Source organism: Xiphophorus maculatus, chromosome 2 (assembly GCF_002775205.1).
Source record: "Xiphophorus maculatus strain JP 163 A chromosome 2, X_maculatus-5.0-male, whole genome shotgun sequence".
NCBI lineage: Eukaryota > Metazoa > Chordata > Actinopteri > Cyprinodontiformes > Poeciliidae > Xiphophorus > Xiphophorus maculatus.
Window position 1 is genome coordinate 14,416,734 of NC_036444.1, and position 18,742 is coordinate 14,435,475.

The 18,742-nt window shown below is 36.6% G+C and overlaps 2 protein-coding genes across 2 annotated transcripts; both read right to left on the reverse strand.

The window, feature by feature from the left end:
* Positions 1-3,144: 3,144 nt before the first annotated feature.
* rhcg (Rh family C glycoprotein) lies at positions 3,145-12,086 on the reverse strand. Its single transcript, XM_005802245.2, has 11 exons — positions 11,813-12,086; positions 9,057-9,249; positions 8,354-8,504; positions 7,094-7,241; positions 6,817-6,983; positions 5,919-6,056; positions 5,684-5,820; positions 5,415-5,539; positions 5,221-5,294; positions 4,575-4,642; positions 3,145-3,975 (listed from the first exon to the last, which is right to left on the reverse strand). Exons 1-11 carry the CDS (start codon positions 12,033-12,035, stop codon positions 3,927-3,929), a joined length of 1,473 nt encoding a protein of 490 aa, XP_005802302.1. The 5' UTR covers positions 12,036-12,086; the 3' UTR covers positions 3,145-3,926.
* Positions 12,087-14,638: 2,552 nt separating this feature from the next.
* On the reverse strand, positions 14,639-18,149 carry gdpgp1 (GDP-D-glucose phosphorylase 1). Its single transcript, XM_005802276.3, has 2 exons — positions 17,993-18,149; positions 14,639-17,769 (listed from the first exon to the last, which is right to left on the reverse strand). Exon 2 carries the CDS (start codon positions 17,760-17,762, stop codon positions 16,680-16,682), a length of 1,083 nt encoding a protein of 360 aa, XP_005802333.1. The 5' UTR covers positions 17,763-17,769; positions 17,993-18,149; the 3' UTR covers positions 14,639-16,679.
* Between the last annotated feature and the right edge of the window lie 593 nt (positions 18,150-18,742).

The window sequence follows — 18,742 nt, forward strand, 5'->3', positions numbered from 1 at the left end:
AGGGCGATCTGCAGTGGAGCGTGTAGCCACCTGTCAATCACCAAATCTCTGCCGCCTTAAGAGAGACATTTCGCCTGGGATAACGGCAGCCCGTCCCTCCCCATACATTCTGCCTCCCCTGGCAACCATTGCCGGATGACTGAGGGGCTTTGTCCCCCTCACAACAGGAGTTCGCCATTGAACCCAGAAGCCCCGTAGCAACGAGAATTAAAGGGTGTCAGAAAAGGGGCTCCTTTCTGTGAAACAGGGGTGAACGCTGTGTCCTTGTCCCCACGTCTGGGATTCATATCACAGGCCTGAATGGCATCAGCATCTCCTTTTAAAAGCCAGTGTAACGGAGCGTATGAAGGGGCTAGCGCTGAGCAGATAGGATCATGGTTAATCTGCTGTTCTTCGCTACTGTGGTCCGATAGGGACACTTAAGCAGCCTCTGTGGCATGGGGAGTTTCTGGGGATACCTGCAGTGGATGAAGCTATGGATGGAAAACAGGGATGGACAACAGGACAAGAATAGCAACTTCTCGACTTTATAATCAACATTAAACATTCAGCTAACTAAGAAAAGTTTAAGAAATACTTTTAATGATGTACCATTTACCTGCCTATAAGAGCAGACCGCAAGAGCTTTAGTTACTGTTATTTAAAGTGTTTGTACCCCTTGAATTTTGGCACATTAAAGTCACAAACTATAAAAGTGTGCAGCTGTAAAGTGGAAGGAAAATAATGTTATTTCCAAAATTCTTAAAACAGTATCATGCATGACATATATTCACGATGCCACCTCCACCACGTTTCACATTTGGGAAGATTGACTTAGTATGATGAAAAAGATACATTTTGTCTCATCTAAACCAAACTTTAAATGGGACTTCTTAGGGTTGTGTTTCAGTGATGGCTTTCTTTTTACCATCCCTAAGTAAAGGCCATAGTTCCTGAACCGCTTAATGACTAGTAATGGTTCAGCTGATAAATCTCCACACCTGAGCTGGGGATCTAGTTACCATGGGCTCTTGTTGCTTGCCTGTCAGTTTAGTGGACATGAAGCCACTTCTTAAAAAAATATATAGCAGAGTTTTATAAGAGCTTTGTAGATTCATTAGTAAAGATTATATGGATGAAATCTAGATACCATAATTGGTAAATGGAATGCATAGATTATGGAAGAAAATGCTATTTTCTATGATGTATGGGAAGTCTAGATAGGAACAAGTGACAACCTCACAAAAAAGTTCATAGGGTTAAACTGACTTCTCAATCACTGAAATGTTTGATATTTCTCTAAATATGGTTAAATCACGGCTGGGTTTTATTTTGGAAAAGGGTTGATAGAGTACAAGTTTACCCAATAACTGTATAACAATTACGAAATCGTACTGTGTACATAAAATACGTACATGAACTCTGTCTTCTTGGATTTAACTGAGCATCACTTTGCAGAAAGGACTTTAAAAGTTTTTGAATGCTTCAGATTTTTCACTGAGAAATAATCTATGGGGGACCCTTGAGCTGCATAAGATGTGAAGAGATTAGGTAAAGAGAGAAAAGAGTGAAAGCCTGAAGGGTATATTAACAGGTTTACAGACTCGAGGTTGCTTTCAAAGTGGCTTTTATTGCTCAGTTTATGGCGCCGTGAACGCACAGCTCTGGATACTATTTGGCTGCTGCATATTCTTGTAAAACCTCAGTGAATTCAGGGTTGTTGTAATGTTGTGTAACTGCCACGCCACAGATGTAATGACCAGACAAAGGACGCAAGCAAAAGACAAAGTTGCTGTAAGATTAGTTTCCGAGTCCTAAAAGACGATGACAAAAAACAAAACAAATACCGTCCAGCGTGACCTCCCACGTTGTATTTAGATCTGAACAGCTCTGTAAATTTTGCCTTTACTTGTATGTTCTTTTACATTAATGAGCTTCATTGCGGACCCCTTGTATAGGCGCATGTTTTGTGCAGCTCCCATTCTAAGCTTCCATCCTTCACCCTTCATTCCCAGTTCCCTCCTTCACTGAAGCTGTCAATCAAAGATCATGATTGAGTCAGTCAGTCAGTCCTCAGCAAAGAAAGAGAGGCCTCATTCCCCTTTTTATGCCCCCTTATGTCTCCAAGTATTCCAGCTCACCTTCTCCGTGGCCCCTGTTCTTACTCAGTTTGTATCTTGCAGAAGACATCAGGGTCTGTTTATAAAGGTCGGACTTGTCATGCAATAAGGCCAGGTTGTCTAAACATAGAAGTGCAAAATGAATACATTTTCAAAATAGTTCTGAATTTGCTTTAGCAATGTTGAATTTTGGCCTTTAAGTGGTTGATGAATAAACATGAAGAGAAGTTAGGGCGGGAAATACACGAGTGGGGATGGTAGAAGAAGACGAAGAGGCCCCGTTTTTGTGTGTATGTGACATGAGGGAAGTATAGAGGGCAACCGAGCAGCCTTTCTTCCCAGCAGGGCTGCATCGCATTTAATTGGAGCACTTGTGGCACCATTACCTCCTTTACTCAAACACGTTCCTGATGACAAAAGAAAACAGCACTAAGCCTGCCTTTGTTGGAAAGGAGACTGTATGAGGAGACGGATTCCTCGCTGCTTCTCATGTGTGGGAATCATCCACACTCTCCCACAGCGAGCTGCTGCTGCCTTCCACCAATCAAATGCCAAGGTTGGGGAGGTGGCTTGGTGAGGGGCTGATGGGGGTGAGACTGCTCAGAAATTCAGCCACCATGGGTGAATGACCGACACTGGCTAGACACCGCTAGATGTAGAGAGAAAATGTGGCATCTTCAGAAAAACTAAACATCATGCTCTGTATCTTTGCAAATGGCCACTTTTATGATACATCTAATGTATTAATGTGAGAAACAAAACACTGAATCGTTTTCCTAATCAATGCTTTTAAAATATTTGTCTGTGTTTTGTACCGTGAGTGACAATTTGCTTCCCCTTAATTAAGTAACAATGGTTTGCAGAATGTAGTTTGTTTTTAGTCACCACAGTGTCATGAGGACTGCTACCCTCTGACTTTTTGTTATTCTTTTAGTGAAATTTGTTTATAACTATTTCTTTAAACCAAAATGTAAACTTCTCTGTAAATGTTTGTTAATTAAATAAATCAGATGAATTAGACACCACACTTTTGCACTGGAAAATATTGATAATTAATTCTTAATTTATTATTAAATCAAATTAGCATTAAGAAACTTCTCAAACAGTATCACAAACATTTTACCTGTAGCTGACAAAATCATTAATTTGTCAATTGCAAACACTTTAGCCCTTTGCTTAGATTTAATTAACTAAAATGCTTGTGGAACATTATTAGTATTTTAGGCACATTTATTTTGTGTATTGGACAAAAAGGAGGGCTTCCAGACAGAGGAAATTAGTATGATACAAAATTCCCTACTTATGTCTTGTAAAGCATTAATAAAGTGACAATACAATATAAATACTAAATATGAAGAAGCCCTTAAAGTCACACCATCACTTAGTGTGCAACAGTTGCAACATCCTTTGGCTTTTACAATCAGGAACATAATAAACTTTTTTCAAATTCTGTAAGAAATGTACACGAAGAAACAGAAAAAACAATAAATGACAAATAAAAAACAAGATGTGCCTGTAAATAAAGGAAAGTGCAGAAAAACTTAGAAATCAGGAATAACTTGATTAAATTCCCAAATTGGAGTTACATGAGGTGCTAATATGTATCTTCTCAACTAAAAACTATGTTTCACTATGATAGAACACAAAAAACACTTAACATCATTAAACTTTTGAAATGAGGCAATTTGAGATAAAACCTGTAAAAATTTTAATATTTCTCATTACTATTGTTTTTTAAAGCAAATTGTCTTCTACGTATAGATCTTTTTCCTCCAATAGAGAAATAACAAAATGAAACGGGGAACAGCCAATCAATTCAGGAACCATTCAAGATCGGGTCCTGGGATATGGCTCCATGGAGAAATTTGTATCAGCACTGAAAAGAAAGCAAAGTTACATAAACAATCATGTTGAATGTTTTGCTCCAACTATGTATGAAGCATGGAAAATAACCTCTCCAAAGACCTCTGACACTTAGATTACATGAATTTCAATGAGATTTGATCAAAATCCAGAGTTCATCTTTCTATAGAAGAGGAAGTAATGGTAGATTTATTAACAGTGTAAACATGAAGGCTGCTACATAAACCCAAGGTCACTTTGATGAGTCACAGACGTGAAGGTGTTCTGCAAAAACCCCCATCAACAAATAGCAGGAGAGAGAAACTTCACTTGGAATTACTGAGCAATGGATCATGTCAGCGTTTTGTAAACGAGCCCACACTGCGCGGCAGAGGCCTCTGTGCGAAGCCGCACTTTGTCCTCATAGTGTACTCCTCACATTAAAACATTGTAATCCCCATCAAGAGCAAAAGCAACGACCCACACCTTTCTCTCCTTAAAGTGGACTCTGCTGCCACCAAGAGGACAGTAAATGCAGCACGTCTTTAACTGTACAATGTGGCTGTTTTATGGGATAATCATCTTTATGACCAGATTACTTTTAGCTAATATATAGATGAATCAAATACTCACATGTCTTTGTTCCGCATGTGGTTGTTGTATTGCAGGACAGATGGGATACTCTCCTCGTCTTCTGGCACCTGGAGACAAAGCAGCAACCGTCACAAATGCGTGGCATCAAAATCTGAGATTTTCTGCCCATTTTGTTCAGTGTTGGAAACCAGAAAAGTTTTTGTCACTGAAGTATAGCAGGAATTATTCCGGGTGATTTGGTTTATGTAAATAAAAAAAAAAGAACTGCATTTTTTTTATGGGTATCAGGATAAAGGAATATAAATATGAATCCATGCCACACTGCAATTAAAATAGAACATTTTAAAAAATCAGATACCGTTTCCTTTCACTTCACAATTATTTGCTTGTCTGTGCTGTTTGGCCACATTGCATCCCAATAAAATACATTAAAGTTTGTGTTTGCAATGTAACAAAATTGCAATGTAACAAAATGTAAAAATAAATAAATAAATAAATAAATAAATAAATAAATAAATAAATAAATAAAAATACATGGAGTATTTATGCAATGCATTATGTTAAATTTGGTATTCCTATACTGGGTGTGATCATTTTATTTGGATCAAAATTATGAGTCCCTTTTATTTGATAATTTTCTCTTTATTAAAATTCTTTTTAAAAGTATAAACTGCCTGCCTCTTACCTCCCAGTAAGTCTCATCATCAAAGCAGTTGTCATCTGCAGGATCTCCCCAGATGGGTAATCTCAAGATGGCGCCTAAAATGACAAATAAAAAACAAAGTTATAATGTAAAAACGTACAGTTTGTAAAGTGAAGCCATTTTGTTGCAACGCAGGAAGATCCCAATCATTGTTTTTAAAGTTATTCATTCCCTACCGACTATCATGCCTCCTCCTATACCAAAGATGAGAGCCACACAGAGGCCTCCGGCCTGGTGACCTCCCTGCGTTGTGGGCTCCATCTTCTCAAAAGCCCCTTCGAAGTCAAAAGTGTTCACCAACCTTTAATTGAAAACAAGACTTTTAATTTTCCTCTAAATTTGCACAAAAAAAGACATTCACAGCAGTGTAACCTTCAATTTAAATTGAATTAGGTTTCTGTTGATCTGTCGTTTTGTTTTCTCCTTGCTAGACAAGAAAATGTACCCTTCATGTCCATAAACCGACTCTGACGCAGCTGCAGCGGTGATAGCTCCAACTATACCACCTATAACACCTGGCATGGCATGGAGATTGTGGACTCCACAGGTGTCTTGGACCTTCATGTACTTCTCCAGGAAAGGCTGATGGAGGGAAAAGAAGGTATTCACTGAGGTTATTAAAATCACAAAAGACTGAGCTTATATAATACTTTATTATGGCTGTCAAATAAAGATCTTACACTGATGTATATGTATCCAAGTGTGGAGATAACACCACAGCAGAAGCCAACGATGAGAGACCCGTAGGGCATCAGCATGAACTCAGCTGCTGTTCCTACTGCAACGCCTCCAGCAAGTGTTGAGTTCTGGACGTGAACCTGGGAAAAAGGTGAAGAACCCATTAAATTAAAGCAAAAGCATTTCATTTAAGTCCAAGCATTTACAATAAAATATGTTGTGTTGCCTTCTGCAGTCAACCAGTGAAAATGGTAAAGTGTTCAGTCATCATTCTGGGATGACTTCTCTAGCTTTTATTCTAAGAAACATAAATATGTCATGCCTTCCATAATAGTTTTTAGAAATATTAACTCTTCTCTATTTTATTAATTTTTTTATTATAGTTTTATACTATCAGATATGTTATGATTGTTGATGCAATTTTGGCAGATTTTGGTTTACTGTTATTGTTCTTAAATATGGTATATAAATTAATTTGACATTGACGAGTATTTAAATCTCTCAAACCTTTTCATATTTTATCTTGTTCCAACTACAAACAGCAATGTGTTTGATTTTGATTGCATGTAATAAACACAAAGTACTGGGTAACTATGAATTGAAAATTAGATGGTTGTATAAATTTTATACTGGACCTATAAATAGTGACTACACTACGACTGTTAATTGTTTACACAGTTGAACAAACGCTAAAGTCTTTAAGGTACTGTCTCTTTAAGAAACCTTTTCTGCTAGGCCCTGTTGGCTCTGATTGGTTTAAAATTGTCCACAATTAGCCTAATGAATTATGCAAGAGTATATGGTTTTGGTGTCATTTTGTGATAGTTTGGTTTGTTTTATAAGAGAAAATATTAAACTTTTTGTGTTTGCTAGGGTTTTTTTAAATTTGCTTTTTCTTACCATATCTAGTTTTCCGTGTTTCTGGAAGAGGCTTGACATAGCCACTGTGGTGAGCACAGTTGAGGCCAAAGCCAGGTAAGTGTTGATGACCGCTCTGTGCTGCCCATCACCATGATCTGTGATTGCTGAGTTGAAGCTTGGCCAGAACATCCACAAGAAGAGGGTACCTGTAAAAAAAAAAGAAGGCAAAGTAATATGAGTGGACAAAGTATAATAAGAACACAAATAGAAAAAAAAAATCAATGTAACACAATCTTTTGTACTAAACCCAGCTTACCAATCGTAGCAAAGACATCTGAATGATACACAGAGCCTTGTAAGCGTGAGCTCTGGTCCAGGTTAGGCCGATAGAGCATCCATGAAATGGAAAGTCCATAGTAAGCTCCAAAAGTGTGGATCACCATGGAGCCCCCAGCATCCCTGGCCTTAAGGAAGAAAAAGTAGTTTGAGGTTTACAAAAACTGCATTCATGATTATTTATCATTAGGCGATAAAAGGAGATTAAAACACAAAACCTTAGATTTGGATTTCTTTGTATATAGTGCCTTCACAATAAACACATTCAAATGTGAATAATCATGAAATGGGAAAAAATATATGGATATGTCTACAGTTTGCCACAGCAGGAGACAGCAAACATGTTGAAGAAAGTGCTTTAACGCTTTAAACTCAGACCAAAATATTACTTTTTGTCCTTTCAAAAAACACTATGTGTGATGACAACTAACATCTTTCATCATCCTCTAAATATCATTCCTGTTCTGGTTCAGAACCTCATAGAGGGTATAAAGGACTCCAGAGTCTTGGTGCAAACTTACTAGCTTAGATCAAATCACCCTAAATTGCAATAATTACATTATGGGCAACGCTTAAAAGCAGATTTTTTCAGAGGCTTTCTATCTATTATGATAGAATATGAGTTATTTTGGAACATGGGCAAAAATTTCAGTCTGCAGATGTGCAAAACTGAAAGGGGCATTCACCTGAAAGACTTGTAATGCAGCGACCACTGTTTCCACATAGTTCTGGGAGTAAAATGCAAATCCTAGTCACAGTTTTCATATTTTTATAGGTAAAGGAACAATTAAAAACATCTTTTATTCTACACTCCTCTTATGCACTGTCTTTCAAATAAATCCTGTTAACCACACATCTGTTGTATTTTCTAAGTGATATATCAGGTTGTAGATGGGTGAACATAATCATTGCTTCGTTTACAGTAAAAGGACAGATGCAATTGGAATCATTAGCAGTGTGTATGAACTGCCGCATTTATAAGGTGCAAATGTATTATGCCATCAAATTATTATCAGTATCAAATAATAGTTTTACCCCCTTGTCATAAAGTTATTGTCAGTGTCTAATAATAATTTTACCCCCAATACTTTCTCCCCTTTATATGATATCTTGGAAAAACTGCTTTGATTATATCTCTCCTTTTGAGAGCATGGCTATGAAGACTCAAGCCTGATTTTGTTTGCATGTTGATGGTGACAGAGAGCCAAAACCGTAAAGAGAGAGAAAAAAGTTAACTTACATGGATGAGATTCAAGATGATGTATTCCTCTACAGCAAAAAGTGTTATTCCGAACAGAGTCAAAACCATCAACTGGACCGGGCTGACCTTTCCTAGCAGAGCTCCATATGCGATCAGGCAGCCGGCTACACAGAAATCTGCATTGATAAGGCTGAGGAGAGAAAATAAAAAAAACAAACAAGGCAACAGGAGATCAGCAGCAAGCTCACAGTGTCTGTGATGGACTGTTAATCTTCAGCAAAAGTCCACACTGAAACTCATAAACCATATATTTTTTTAAGCCCTGAAGTATAAGGAATCAAATTTCCGTTATTGTTTCTGAGAGTAAGGCGGAAAACACACGTCTCATTTTGTTTGGCACAAAGTGAGGTGGTGGCTCTTCAGCCATATTGTCATTACTCAGCAGTGCAAGTTTTTGTTTGCCTTAAAGCCACAAACAGATCATCTAAAGAGACAGGAAGTATTTTCCTGGGAATCCGCCAGTTAAACTGGTTCCTCCACCCTCACTTCTTTCCATCTATGGAAACTATGCTGGTCAAAACATATTCCCACAGGATGTATTTCAAATAAAGACAAAAGCAAATATCAGTTTACTGGATAACCTGATTAGGTTATTGATTTTTTTCCCACTTCAAGTTCTGTAATGGCACTACTGTAAACTACAAACACTTTAGAATTAGGCAATTCTAGCTACAGTGTTTACTTTTCAATCCCAATTTTGATCTTCCCATCAGTGTAGTCCAAGGAGTGGAACCAGCCCTGCATCAGCAGCGCCCACTGGAGGCCGAAGGCGGCAATCAGGAAGTTGAAACCCACTCCACCGAAGCTGTAACGCTTCAAAAACGTCATCAGGAACCCAAACCCTACAAATATCATCACGTGTACGTCTTGGAAACCTGGAAAAGAAACAAGATGAGATAAACTGAAGCAATACAATTAAAAGGTCCTTAAACTTAATCTGAAACAGGATTTGCAACAAGCAACTTTCCAAGCAGAGCAGTTTGGTTTTAAAGGTAAAAAAATGGGTTGCATAAAAAAAAAACTTAGACAAACATAGAATGACCAGAGAAAAAACTCAAATCAGTTTTCACAAAATTTCACCATTATTTGTTTCACTTGCCTTGTTTGTTCCTGTTCTAAATCTTTTGGATTTTTTTTAACATAAATTTATCTGGCCAAACAGAAGCAGAAGAATCACATATCTAGAGATTAGGGCAGGATTTCAGAATTTATAACGTATAAAATATAGATTTATCCTTAATCAAAATCATATTGAATTTTCAAAGTAGTTACTTAACAGAGCAAGGTGTTAAAAATGTATACATTTCATCCTAATCACTGTAAGTCAGACCTGTAAAGATAACTGTTGTCAGGTGTTCAAACAAAGAAGATTGTAACAGATATGCCCATCCCAGCAAATAAAGGCACGCATCGTCTGACTAAACTTACTGAGAAAAGGATTGCAGATATGAACTGTACCATAGCATGACACAGCACTGAATGCAAAACATATCTCCTTGTTGGCACAGCAAAGCTTGGATAAGACATATTCCAAAACAAAATGCTAGGAGAAAATGTGTCCAAAACTGTCTCATTTGTCAAATATGTACAGTTCTGTCTAGCCGACACAAAAATAATTTCCCACCAGAGAGAAATGATTAAAGAGGCATCTTATTTCTGCTTTGATACCTTGAGGGCTGCATGACTGCAGACCTGCTCATGGGGGAAGTATGAATTCAAAACAGCAGCAAGTTGTTTAACAGAAAACTGTCAGGGTTATTTGGAGATCACAGTAACATAATGACCCAGAGTTTTGAGTCCAACAAAAAGGTTGAAATTGAAAGTAAATTAGATTATTGATTAAGTGGATCAGCTATGTTGGGAGAAATGGCTTAAAATAATTATTTTGGGGGTTTAAAGGGGAAGAGAAGCTGTTTTAAAAACAAACATCTTAGCTGTTTTTAAAACATATCTCATACCTAGTTTCAAATATCTTGAAACTAACTAATTTCTTTATGATGTGCTTCATTAAAAACAAACGTTTGTGTAATGGTCCAGTGGCTCTGAACAAATCTAAAAGTGCAAAATGAGCTTGAAAATTGGAGAGTAGACTAAGACAGGACTAAAGAAGGATCTGACCCCTAACCTTTTTGAAATTATATCTGAGAAATATCTATATTCCAGGTATTCCTCTTTAGTGATGAGTATGTTCCTTTTCAAACGATCTCCCCCTCCCCACCTAAAAATTAGAGAACACTTTAAATGTTATTAAACTTTGCTTTTCCTATATAAATGCTCCTACCAAATGTGTTTCCTAAGTGCATACAAAGCCCCACATGGATGAATCTATGTTCCAGCAGAGAACCAGTTCAGACTCTACAGACAGTTTGCTTTAATAACATGCCTCCTCAATGCAGGTTGGCACAATGGCATATTAGATACGAGCGAGGTATCGTGTGAAGATGACTCAAGGACTCAAGCGTCATGGTGCTTGTTTATTTTTCCATGATCTTAAAATTTTTTTTAAGATCATGGAAACTTGTGATATAGCAGATGTAATTTAAATAGATGTTGCTGTTTTTCTTTAAAAAAAAAAAAGAAAAAAAAGAAAATCAAATTCATACATTGATGCACCAACAAAGCAAAAACCTAAAAAGAAACAATAGAAGAAAAAAAAGTTAGAAATAGAAAGATGCCATTAAGGACTGTAAATTGAGGGGGGAAATGAAGTTGAAACATGGTGTGGTGATACAGTTGGATCTTATTTTTAGGACAAACAGCCTGAATCAAAAATATGGATGCCGGCATCTGCCAGTCACTTTTACTTGTGTCACAACGTCACAACTGCCTGACATCTCACAGCACCTGCCCTGTCAAACACTATAGTCTGCATTGAAAAGCCAAAAAAAATCTCCTACTGCTTCAGTTTCCGCAGAAGAAGGGTTCTGTTGGGTTTAGAAACTGAGCTCCATGGGATTATGTTTACCCTATATAATGTCAGAATGCATCGTGGAGATAGATTTATGATAAACAGAAATTGACACCGCAAAAGTTCTGTGTAGAACGAAACAACCCCACCCATAGAAAACAGTCTCAAATGCTCACTTCTGCAGAATCCAAACAAAAGTTCCACAAGGAAAATGAAACAAAGGAAAAGCAGTGAGTCTGGAGATGTGAGATGTAGAAAATATAAAATCCCAGAGGAATGAAAACCCCCTGGGTGATGTGCAGGAACAGGCATCAGACCTTTGTCAGCAATTCAGAATATGAAAGGTCATCACAATATTACACCTGGCACTAATTTGGTATTACCAATGATAAAGTAGTAAATAAAAAAATATTTAATCTGTAATATGTGACAATGTAGATTTTTTTGGCTCCTGTGTTAGCAAATGATAAAATAGAAATGAAATCTCAGAAAATATTAACTTGAGTAAATAGTTAAATAGGTTTACTTACTTGGATATCTGAAGTAGAAGTCATTCTCTATGTCACTTGATATATTCTTGAGTTTTTTGTGCTCAACCCAGTGTGGGTCTGATTCTTCATTATATCGAATAAAAACCCCAAACAGAATGATCATGGCCGTTTGCCACACCACACACACTGCAGGCAAACTGAAGCGAACATTAGTATTCTTCGTGCGGTCGCACATATCCCTGAAGCTCTGGGCAGCCCCCATGTTAGCTGCTTTTCTGTTGCAAATTTTTCAGGTGTCAGAGATCCTGAAAGCTTAAATGTCTCAGCTGAGCTGCTGTCTGAAAAGCCCAGAGCATCTTCAAGAAGTATCCAGTCTGAGGACACTCCCACAGTCACTCCTCCCTCCATGCATATGGAACATACCTAACTCTATACAGGGACATTTTTCTTTACTTTACTTTCTTTACTTTATATTGATTGTACAGACAAATTAGACAAGTTTGTTATCAACAGTGATGAAGCCTCAATAATTTTTGGGATGTTTTGTCGTAAGAAAGATGGTTCATGGTTCGATATAAATGGCAAATCCCATACTTTACTCTCAACATATGAAGTGATGTGGTCAACTACATTTGACCTCCTCCCTTAATACAAACAATGATTGCATGTCAGGAAAGGTACAAAGGTATTTCTTTGTTAACAGCTGTTCACTCTTCCTGCATGTACTATTTTTTATTTAGCTTTTAGACAAAGAAAAAAGAAATCTCCATTGTGTACATGCTGTCCTGTAAAGCATAAATAGTGAATTATCATTTTCTGTGTTGACTGGAGAGTCATAGTGTGAAGCTGAAAAAAGAAATATTAAATTGTAGGCTGGCAATTGAGACTTTTTTCTGTACCTTAAGAAGAAAAAAAGTACAGTAAATTAAAATTTCAGGATCAGAGCAACTTTAATCCAAGGTCATCACAATATGACCATGACCATGCAATGCTTGCCAAAGCAGACTATTGGCTGAGGAAAACATTTTGGGACACAAAGCACCAGTGCCCCAAAAAGGTTCTTTGTCACCTTTTGCTTTTAGCATGTTGACTAAGTCTCCAAATTTAGTTTAAATAGTGTACAAAACAGAAATACAGTGTACTGTTTGTTTTACAAATAAAGGGCCAGGATGAAGTATAATGGGGCAGTGTCACCTTTTCAGTTAGAAAACAAATTTTGTTCTACATTTTGATTGATGACTACAACAAAACAGAGATCGATATTTAAATTTTTTGTCCTAATTTTTTCATATGCACAATGGTGCAATATGCACAATGTGTATAATGTGCATTTTGATGACATGCTGTTTTCTTTCAGATGTAACAGATTATCTCCTGACACCTAAGCAGAAGGATGAGTTGCCTGAGATATTAGTGTAACTGCTTGGTCTGCAGTGTCCAATTCAGTTTTCCTACATTCAGTTTTCATGGTAACCCGCTGGTTTACTGGAAGCTGTAAATAATACATACTGTTTACTGCTAACAGACGAACACAGGGGCATCGTGATTCATTTAGCCAAATGTAAACTTACTAGTCTTGAATAAATAGGCCACAGCAAATTTGCACACAACCATTCTCAAAAGTGAAGACAATAAATAAATAAATGAAAAATTGTTGTATTCTTCTGAAACCTGATGTCAATAATTATTTTTAAAGACACAAAATAACTATGTCTTTGTGCATTGGTGGCTTTAATACTTGACTACTTCAAGTATTAAAATAATTTAAGCTTAAGAGGTGAAAGTGGGTCAACATGTCTCTACAATGCTGTTATTGTAGAGATGGCTGAGTTATTGAAGAATGTCTGACTGCATACTAGAGAAAGGTTTAAAGCCCATAAAGCTTAGCATGACAAAATAAAACTGAAAAATCTTTACATTAATAATAATAATAATACTTGTCTCTTTTTTTGTAGGTCTTTCTCTTACAGTTTACAGTTTTAATTTGCTATTCAATCAAAATCTGTGTGTTTCTGGCTTAATTTCAGACAAGGCATCAGATCAATCAGTTGAAAAATGAATCAGATGAAAAATAAAACAACTATATAACAAAAAAAAAAACAGAAAAACAAACTTGTACATGCATCAATCACTTGCTAGTCAATTATCCACCATTTATGAGAAACATCGCTTCTGCATATGCTAACAGTCATAATGCATTGTCTGTTAGCTGTGCTATTTCCATCATTTTATACAACTATGAGACAGAACACTGTTCACCTCGTCACCAGAACATCTTTATGTCCTATAAGCAGGTTGCAGGTACTCATGCAATGAATGCCAAAGTGTCCTAAAGCTGCTCTTTCATCAACTGGTAACCAGAAATATTACAAAGAACGTATTATGTAGGTTTTCTCTGAATTAGTAGGTAACACACACACACTATGTGATACATGTTGATGTCTGGAGGTTTGTGTAATTTCTCAAAGTGGATGTATAGTAAATCCAGTTTTGCATTACGCAACATAAAAGGGAGAGGCATGGATGTTTACACATAAGCCACAATGTACACCAAGTGCTACGTCAGAAAAATCAAACAAGTGGGACTTCGAAAAGAACCGCAGATACAAAACGTCACAAGTTTGTTCTTTTTCCAATGAAACTGCAATGGTTATGATAGATCTCCAGAGCTGCTAAGATCTAATGAGAAGAACAGACAAAGCATTGTTTAACACCCAGCTTATAGTAAATAAAGTCATTACCTAGTGACTTTTATGGAAGAATTCAAAATGTGATACTGTCAACTCCTTTAAATGATGCCAAAACAAATCTGGGAAGTAATTTTTTATTTTTTTTTTTTGTTGTTGTTGAAAAATCAGTGTACCTTACAATGTCCGGCTTATTCTGATTGAACAAAGCATGTTTAAATGGGTAGTCTAAAGTAAATTCTTGGGGGATCAGATATGAAGCATAAGGATTATAGTGTTTGATTTAAAAAAAATATGAGAGTAACCACAGAGTAATCAGTGGTGTAGTGATTAAAAAAAAGAAAATCCCAAATGCAAACAACCACTGAGCAAAGAAACAGCTGGCCTCTCTTATTCATCTGGATACTAAGAAGTTAAAGGCTGAGATATATATTTTTCATATTAAAGAAAAAAGATTTAAATAGTGTGAAAAATACACTGCCTCTTCAATAGATAAAGATCATGTTGAGAGCTGCCTGGCCCTCATTAAAGTGAGCAGCTATATGCTCAATGATCCTAGAAAGTCATGCTGCTGCCTAGGTGAGGTCATTCTGGCGGAAGATGTGTTTACCTGGGATGATGTGCGGCACTGATAGGTAGGTGTTCACGTGTTAACAAGAATCTGTTCAAAAATGGTATCCATAGGAGTTAGAAGCCAGAATCCACGGCAGACCAACAAGAACAGAAAGGTAAGGCATCTTACATTTGCCAAAAAACATCTAGATGATAGTTTATGAAAATATTTTGAGGACTGTTGAGACAAATGCGTAACCTTTTAGACGGTGTGGGTTAGGTTGCAACTGGAAAAAAAAACTTAACAGCACCTCAGAAAAAAATATACTGACAACAAAACCTCATGATGATAGTGTGGGGCTGATCTGATGGCTATCAGAAAATCCTGAAGGAGTTTTTGTCAATACCAACACACTGTGAAGCTTTGGTATCTTTCCTCAAAATAGTCATAAAATGATATTATCATACCAGCCCATGTCAAGTCATAAATTTCCGATGCTACATTAATAGAAACGGTTACAGTATTTAACAGTAATGTGATTCTGCCAACAGGTCAGCAAAATGTTAAGTTGCTTAATTTCTGTCAGTCATAAACCATTTCCTAACAAATTAGCAGCTTTCAGCTTTTCTACAATGCAGTCCAGCATCAACACAACCTTTCAACATGACAACTGGTTTTCCAGTTGCCTGTTTATACTGTACATTCACAGACAATTAAACATCCGGGTTTCTATTTGTTCAACTGAGTCATTTCTTCAAGTCTCATATGACTTTTGCCTGGAGTTATATGTCACAGCTACATGTAGTTTCAAATGTTAAGAAACTACATGTAGCTGAATAATTATGCTTATTAAAACACTCTTAGTAGAACTATGAGGTTTCTAAGTCAGGATAAAGACCTTATACACAGCCAGCTTCCTTAAGCTATTACTTAATGGGATAAAATAAGTCTGTAAACTAAAAGTAAATGCTCATTATTTTGGTGTCTTCAAACCAATATCCTGTTGAAGACATTAATATTTTTTCTATATTATTATTTTATAGAAATATATTGTTATTTCTAATATCTTCAAAATTAGAAATAATTCTAACATATTTATGGAATTAATTCTTCTTTTGGGTTTATTACTTCTATTTCTTTTTAATTGGTCATGAACAACTTTACTTTTGGTAGGGTATCTATTGATTTACTGTTTATGATACAGAGCTCCTAAATATTTTTTATTTAAATTTTCAGACTTAAATGTCTTGATATTTCTTTCAGTTTATTTATTTACTGTGAGCCTTATTGAGGGTGGAGGAACCCTTTTCAATTTGTTTTGCTTATTTTCGCTTCTTGACTAACCTGCATCAGTTCAGTTTCAAAATCTGTAACACTGAAGAGTTTTCAAATGAAGACCAGATAATTGTATATCCAATTCAGATTTATTTACACATTCAATTGTTGAAACCTTTTCTGTTAGACACCATTTTTGATATTTTGACACCAAAGGGGGTTTAGGTACCTTTTAGGTTAAATCTGATATTTAAACAAAAGTGCATTTATTAATAGACTTCAGTCAGTAACCTAAAAGCAAAACCATTAGCAACTCATTAGCTGATGCTGACGTTTTGGAGTTTTAAGCACTGCACTGACTCTTTAAGTCTTTCAAGATGTATTCCAGGCATTAGTGAGTCAGTAGGTGTTTAACAAGCTGTTCTTCCAGTTTGTGAAACTCATCATCAGGCAGAAGATACTTCTGAACTATACTGATGACCTCTCTCTCAGTTGTACACTCAAAGTCCTTTTTGTTTTTAAAGGGTAAATGCCCTGCTAACTCACAGAGTGCAACATTAAAGGCAGATTCCTCTTTGGCACCGAAGCAGGATGTTCTGGGCCAAATAGCTATGCGAACACCTTTTCTTAAACAGCTCTCCTTTGCAGTCTGCATTTGACCACTTGGTGGGCATCCTCTGGTCAGGAACAGATTATGAGCGATGTTTTCACCCACAAAAAAGTCTGTCACTTTACAGATCGTTCTTGCTGCCATCTCCACTTCTTCGGATTCTGTATAGAGCAAAAATCCAACCGGAAAATCTTGGATGCGAAAAAAATTCTTCTCGGGTATCAAAGGTTTAACCAGGCTGGATTCAATCTTCAGCTCATGGTCCAGGTAATATCCATGAAGGTGTAAGTGATTAACAGATGCAAATGCTCCAAGGCTGTTAAACCCCACACGGAAACCTGGGCTGGAGCTGAGGAGCACAGACTCGATACCGACCTGGACAGCAGCTTTTGTCAGGATCTGTGGTAAACAGAGAGACGGATCTGGAACAAGAAGACAGTGTCCAAACTCCAAAGGGCTAACATTGATCAACACAACCGTCCTGCAAGTTTGAGGCAACTGGTCATCACGCACATCTCTTCCTCCACCTGCGTCCTTCATCATCTCAAACATAATTTCCTCTGCATTTATTTTGTTGAAGTTAAACTGGCTGGGATTAAACTCTTGCTGAATGCTCAGTATCTCCTGGGGCTTCCTCCTCTCAATTCCACGTTGAACATTGAGCTGAGCGACGTAACCATTTGACCCTGGTAGGACACGCGTTTTTAAATCCCCTAGAAGGTAGCGAAAGAGTCCTCTGTCCATCCTGTCTGTCCAACCATCTCTGATGAGCGAGTCGAGCTTGGAAGGAGGTGGACGGTTTTCTCTTTTCTGAAGCACATCTGTGACAAACTCCTCAGTGCTGTACACAAACTGAGGCAGCATGGTTGATCTGTTAGTGAGCAGAACAAATTAAATACACGATATTCAAGTGGTCAGTAGTTTATGTTATCTTAATACTAATATTTTAAATTATGTTAAGTCAGGACGATCTTAAACTTTATATAAAATTGGTGTACTGTTGGATTTTTTTTTAGCTAAACAAGCTGTTTTAATCTCGTTTGTTTCATTTAGTGACACAAAACGAAGTTTTACGTCTTTTTATGTTACCTTACCTTTGTGTACGGACACCAAGAGACTGCTTCACGAATACATAAACAGATTAAAGTATTTCAAAATTCAGAACTCTCTCCTATTCAAACTAAATTAAGCACATTTGATGCGGTAAGTGTAACACCAGGAAGCTGACCTAGCTGCGTTTTACGCTTTCCTTTTCCGATGTTCACTTCCTGTCTTCAGAATAAAAGCTCACTGAAGGAAAATTTACTATGATTTGATTACATTTTTCAAGTCAGTGTTATATTATATCTATGTTATCAGTAATAACTAGACTTACATTAGAGAAAATAGTATAGAACTTAAACTCCTGAAACATTTTTGTTTATTGCCAGCCAATGTATTCTTTGCATTTAGTGCAGATGAGCTTTTTTTGTGGATGATTTGTAGACAAAATAAATGTTCTGCCAGAATTGGTGTTGTTAAAGCAATATTTCTTTAAAGCATTTGAGACAAGCATATTTCCATTTGAAATTTCATAATTTTTATTTCATTAAAATAATTTTTGACTATTTTATCATTTGTGTGTGATGTCATGAAATAACTTATATGATGCTAAAATTCCACATGGATCTATGTTTAAGCCATACTGCTTAGACTTTAAGTAATCTTCTGTTTATATGTGGAAATGATCTATTAATTAATTCCTGTTATCATGAATCCATCCATAATAATGAAAAACATTATTTTATTGGTTTATCATATTATAATATTTTCAATTACTTTTAACATATTTTAACAGTACTGAT

Coding starts and splice junctions, on each gene's coding strand:
- gdpgp1 (XM_005802276.3), bottom strand. CDS start 17,762: ATGCTGCCTCAGTTTGTGTACAGCACTGAGGAGTTTGTCACAGATGTG.
- rhcg (XM_005802245.2), bottom strand. CDS start 12,035: ATGGGGGCTGCCCAGAGCTTCAGGGATATGTGCGACCGCACGAAGAAT. Junction 9,250..11,812: donor CTTCTACTTCAGATATCCAA/GTAAGTAAACCT, acceptor TTTCTTTTCCAG/GTTTCCAAGACGTACACGTG. Junction 5,540..5,683: donor TCGGTTTATGGACATGAAGG/GTACATTTTCTT, acceptor TTTCAATTAAAG/GTTGGTGAACACTTTTGACT.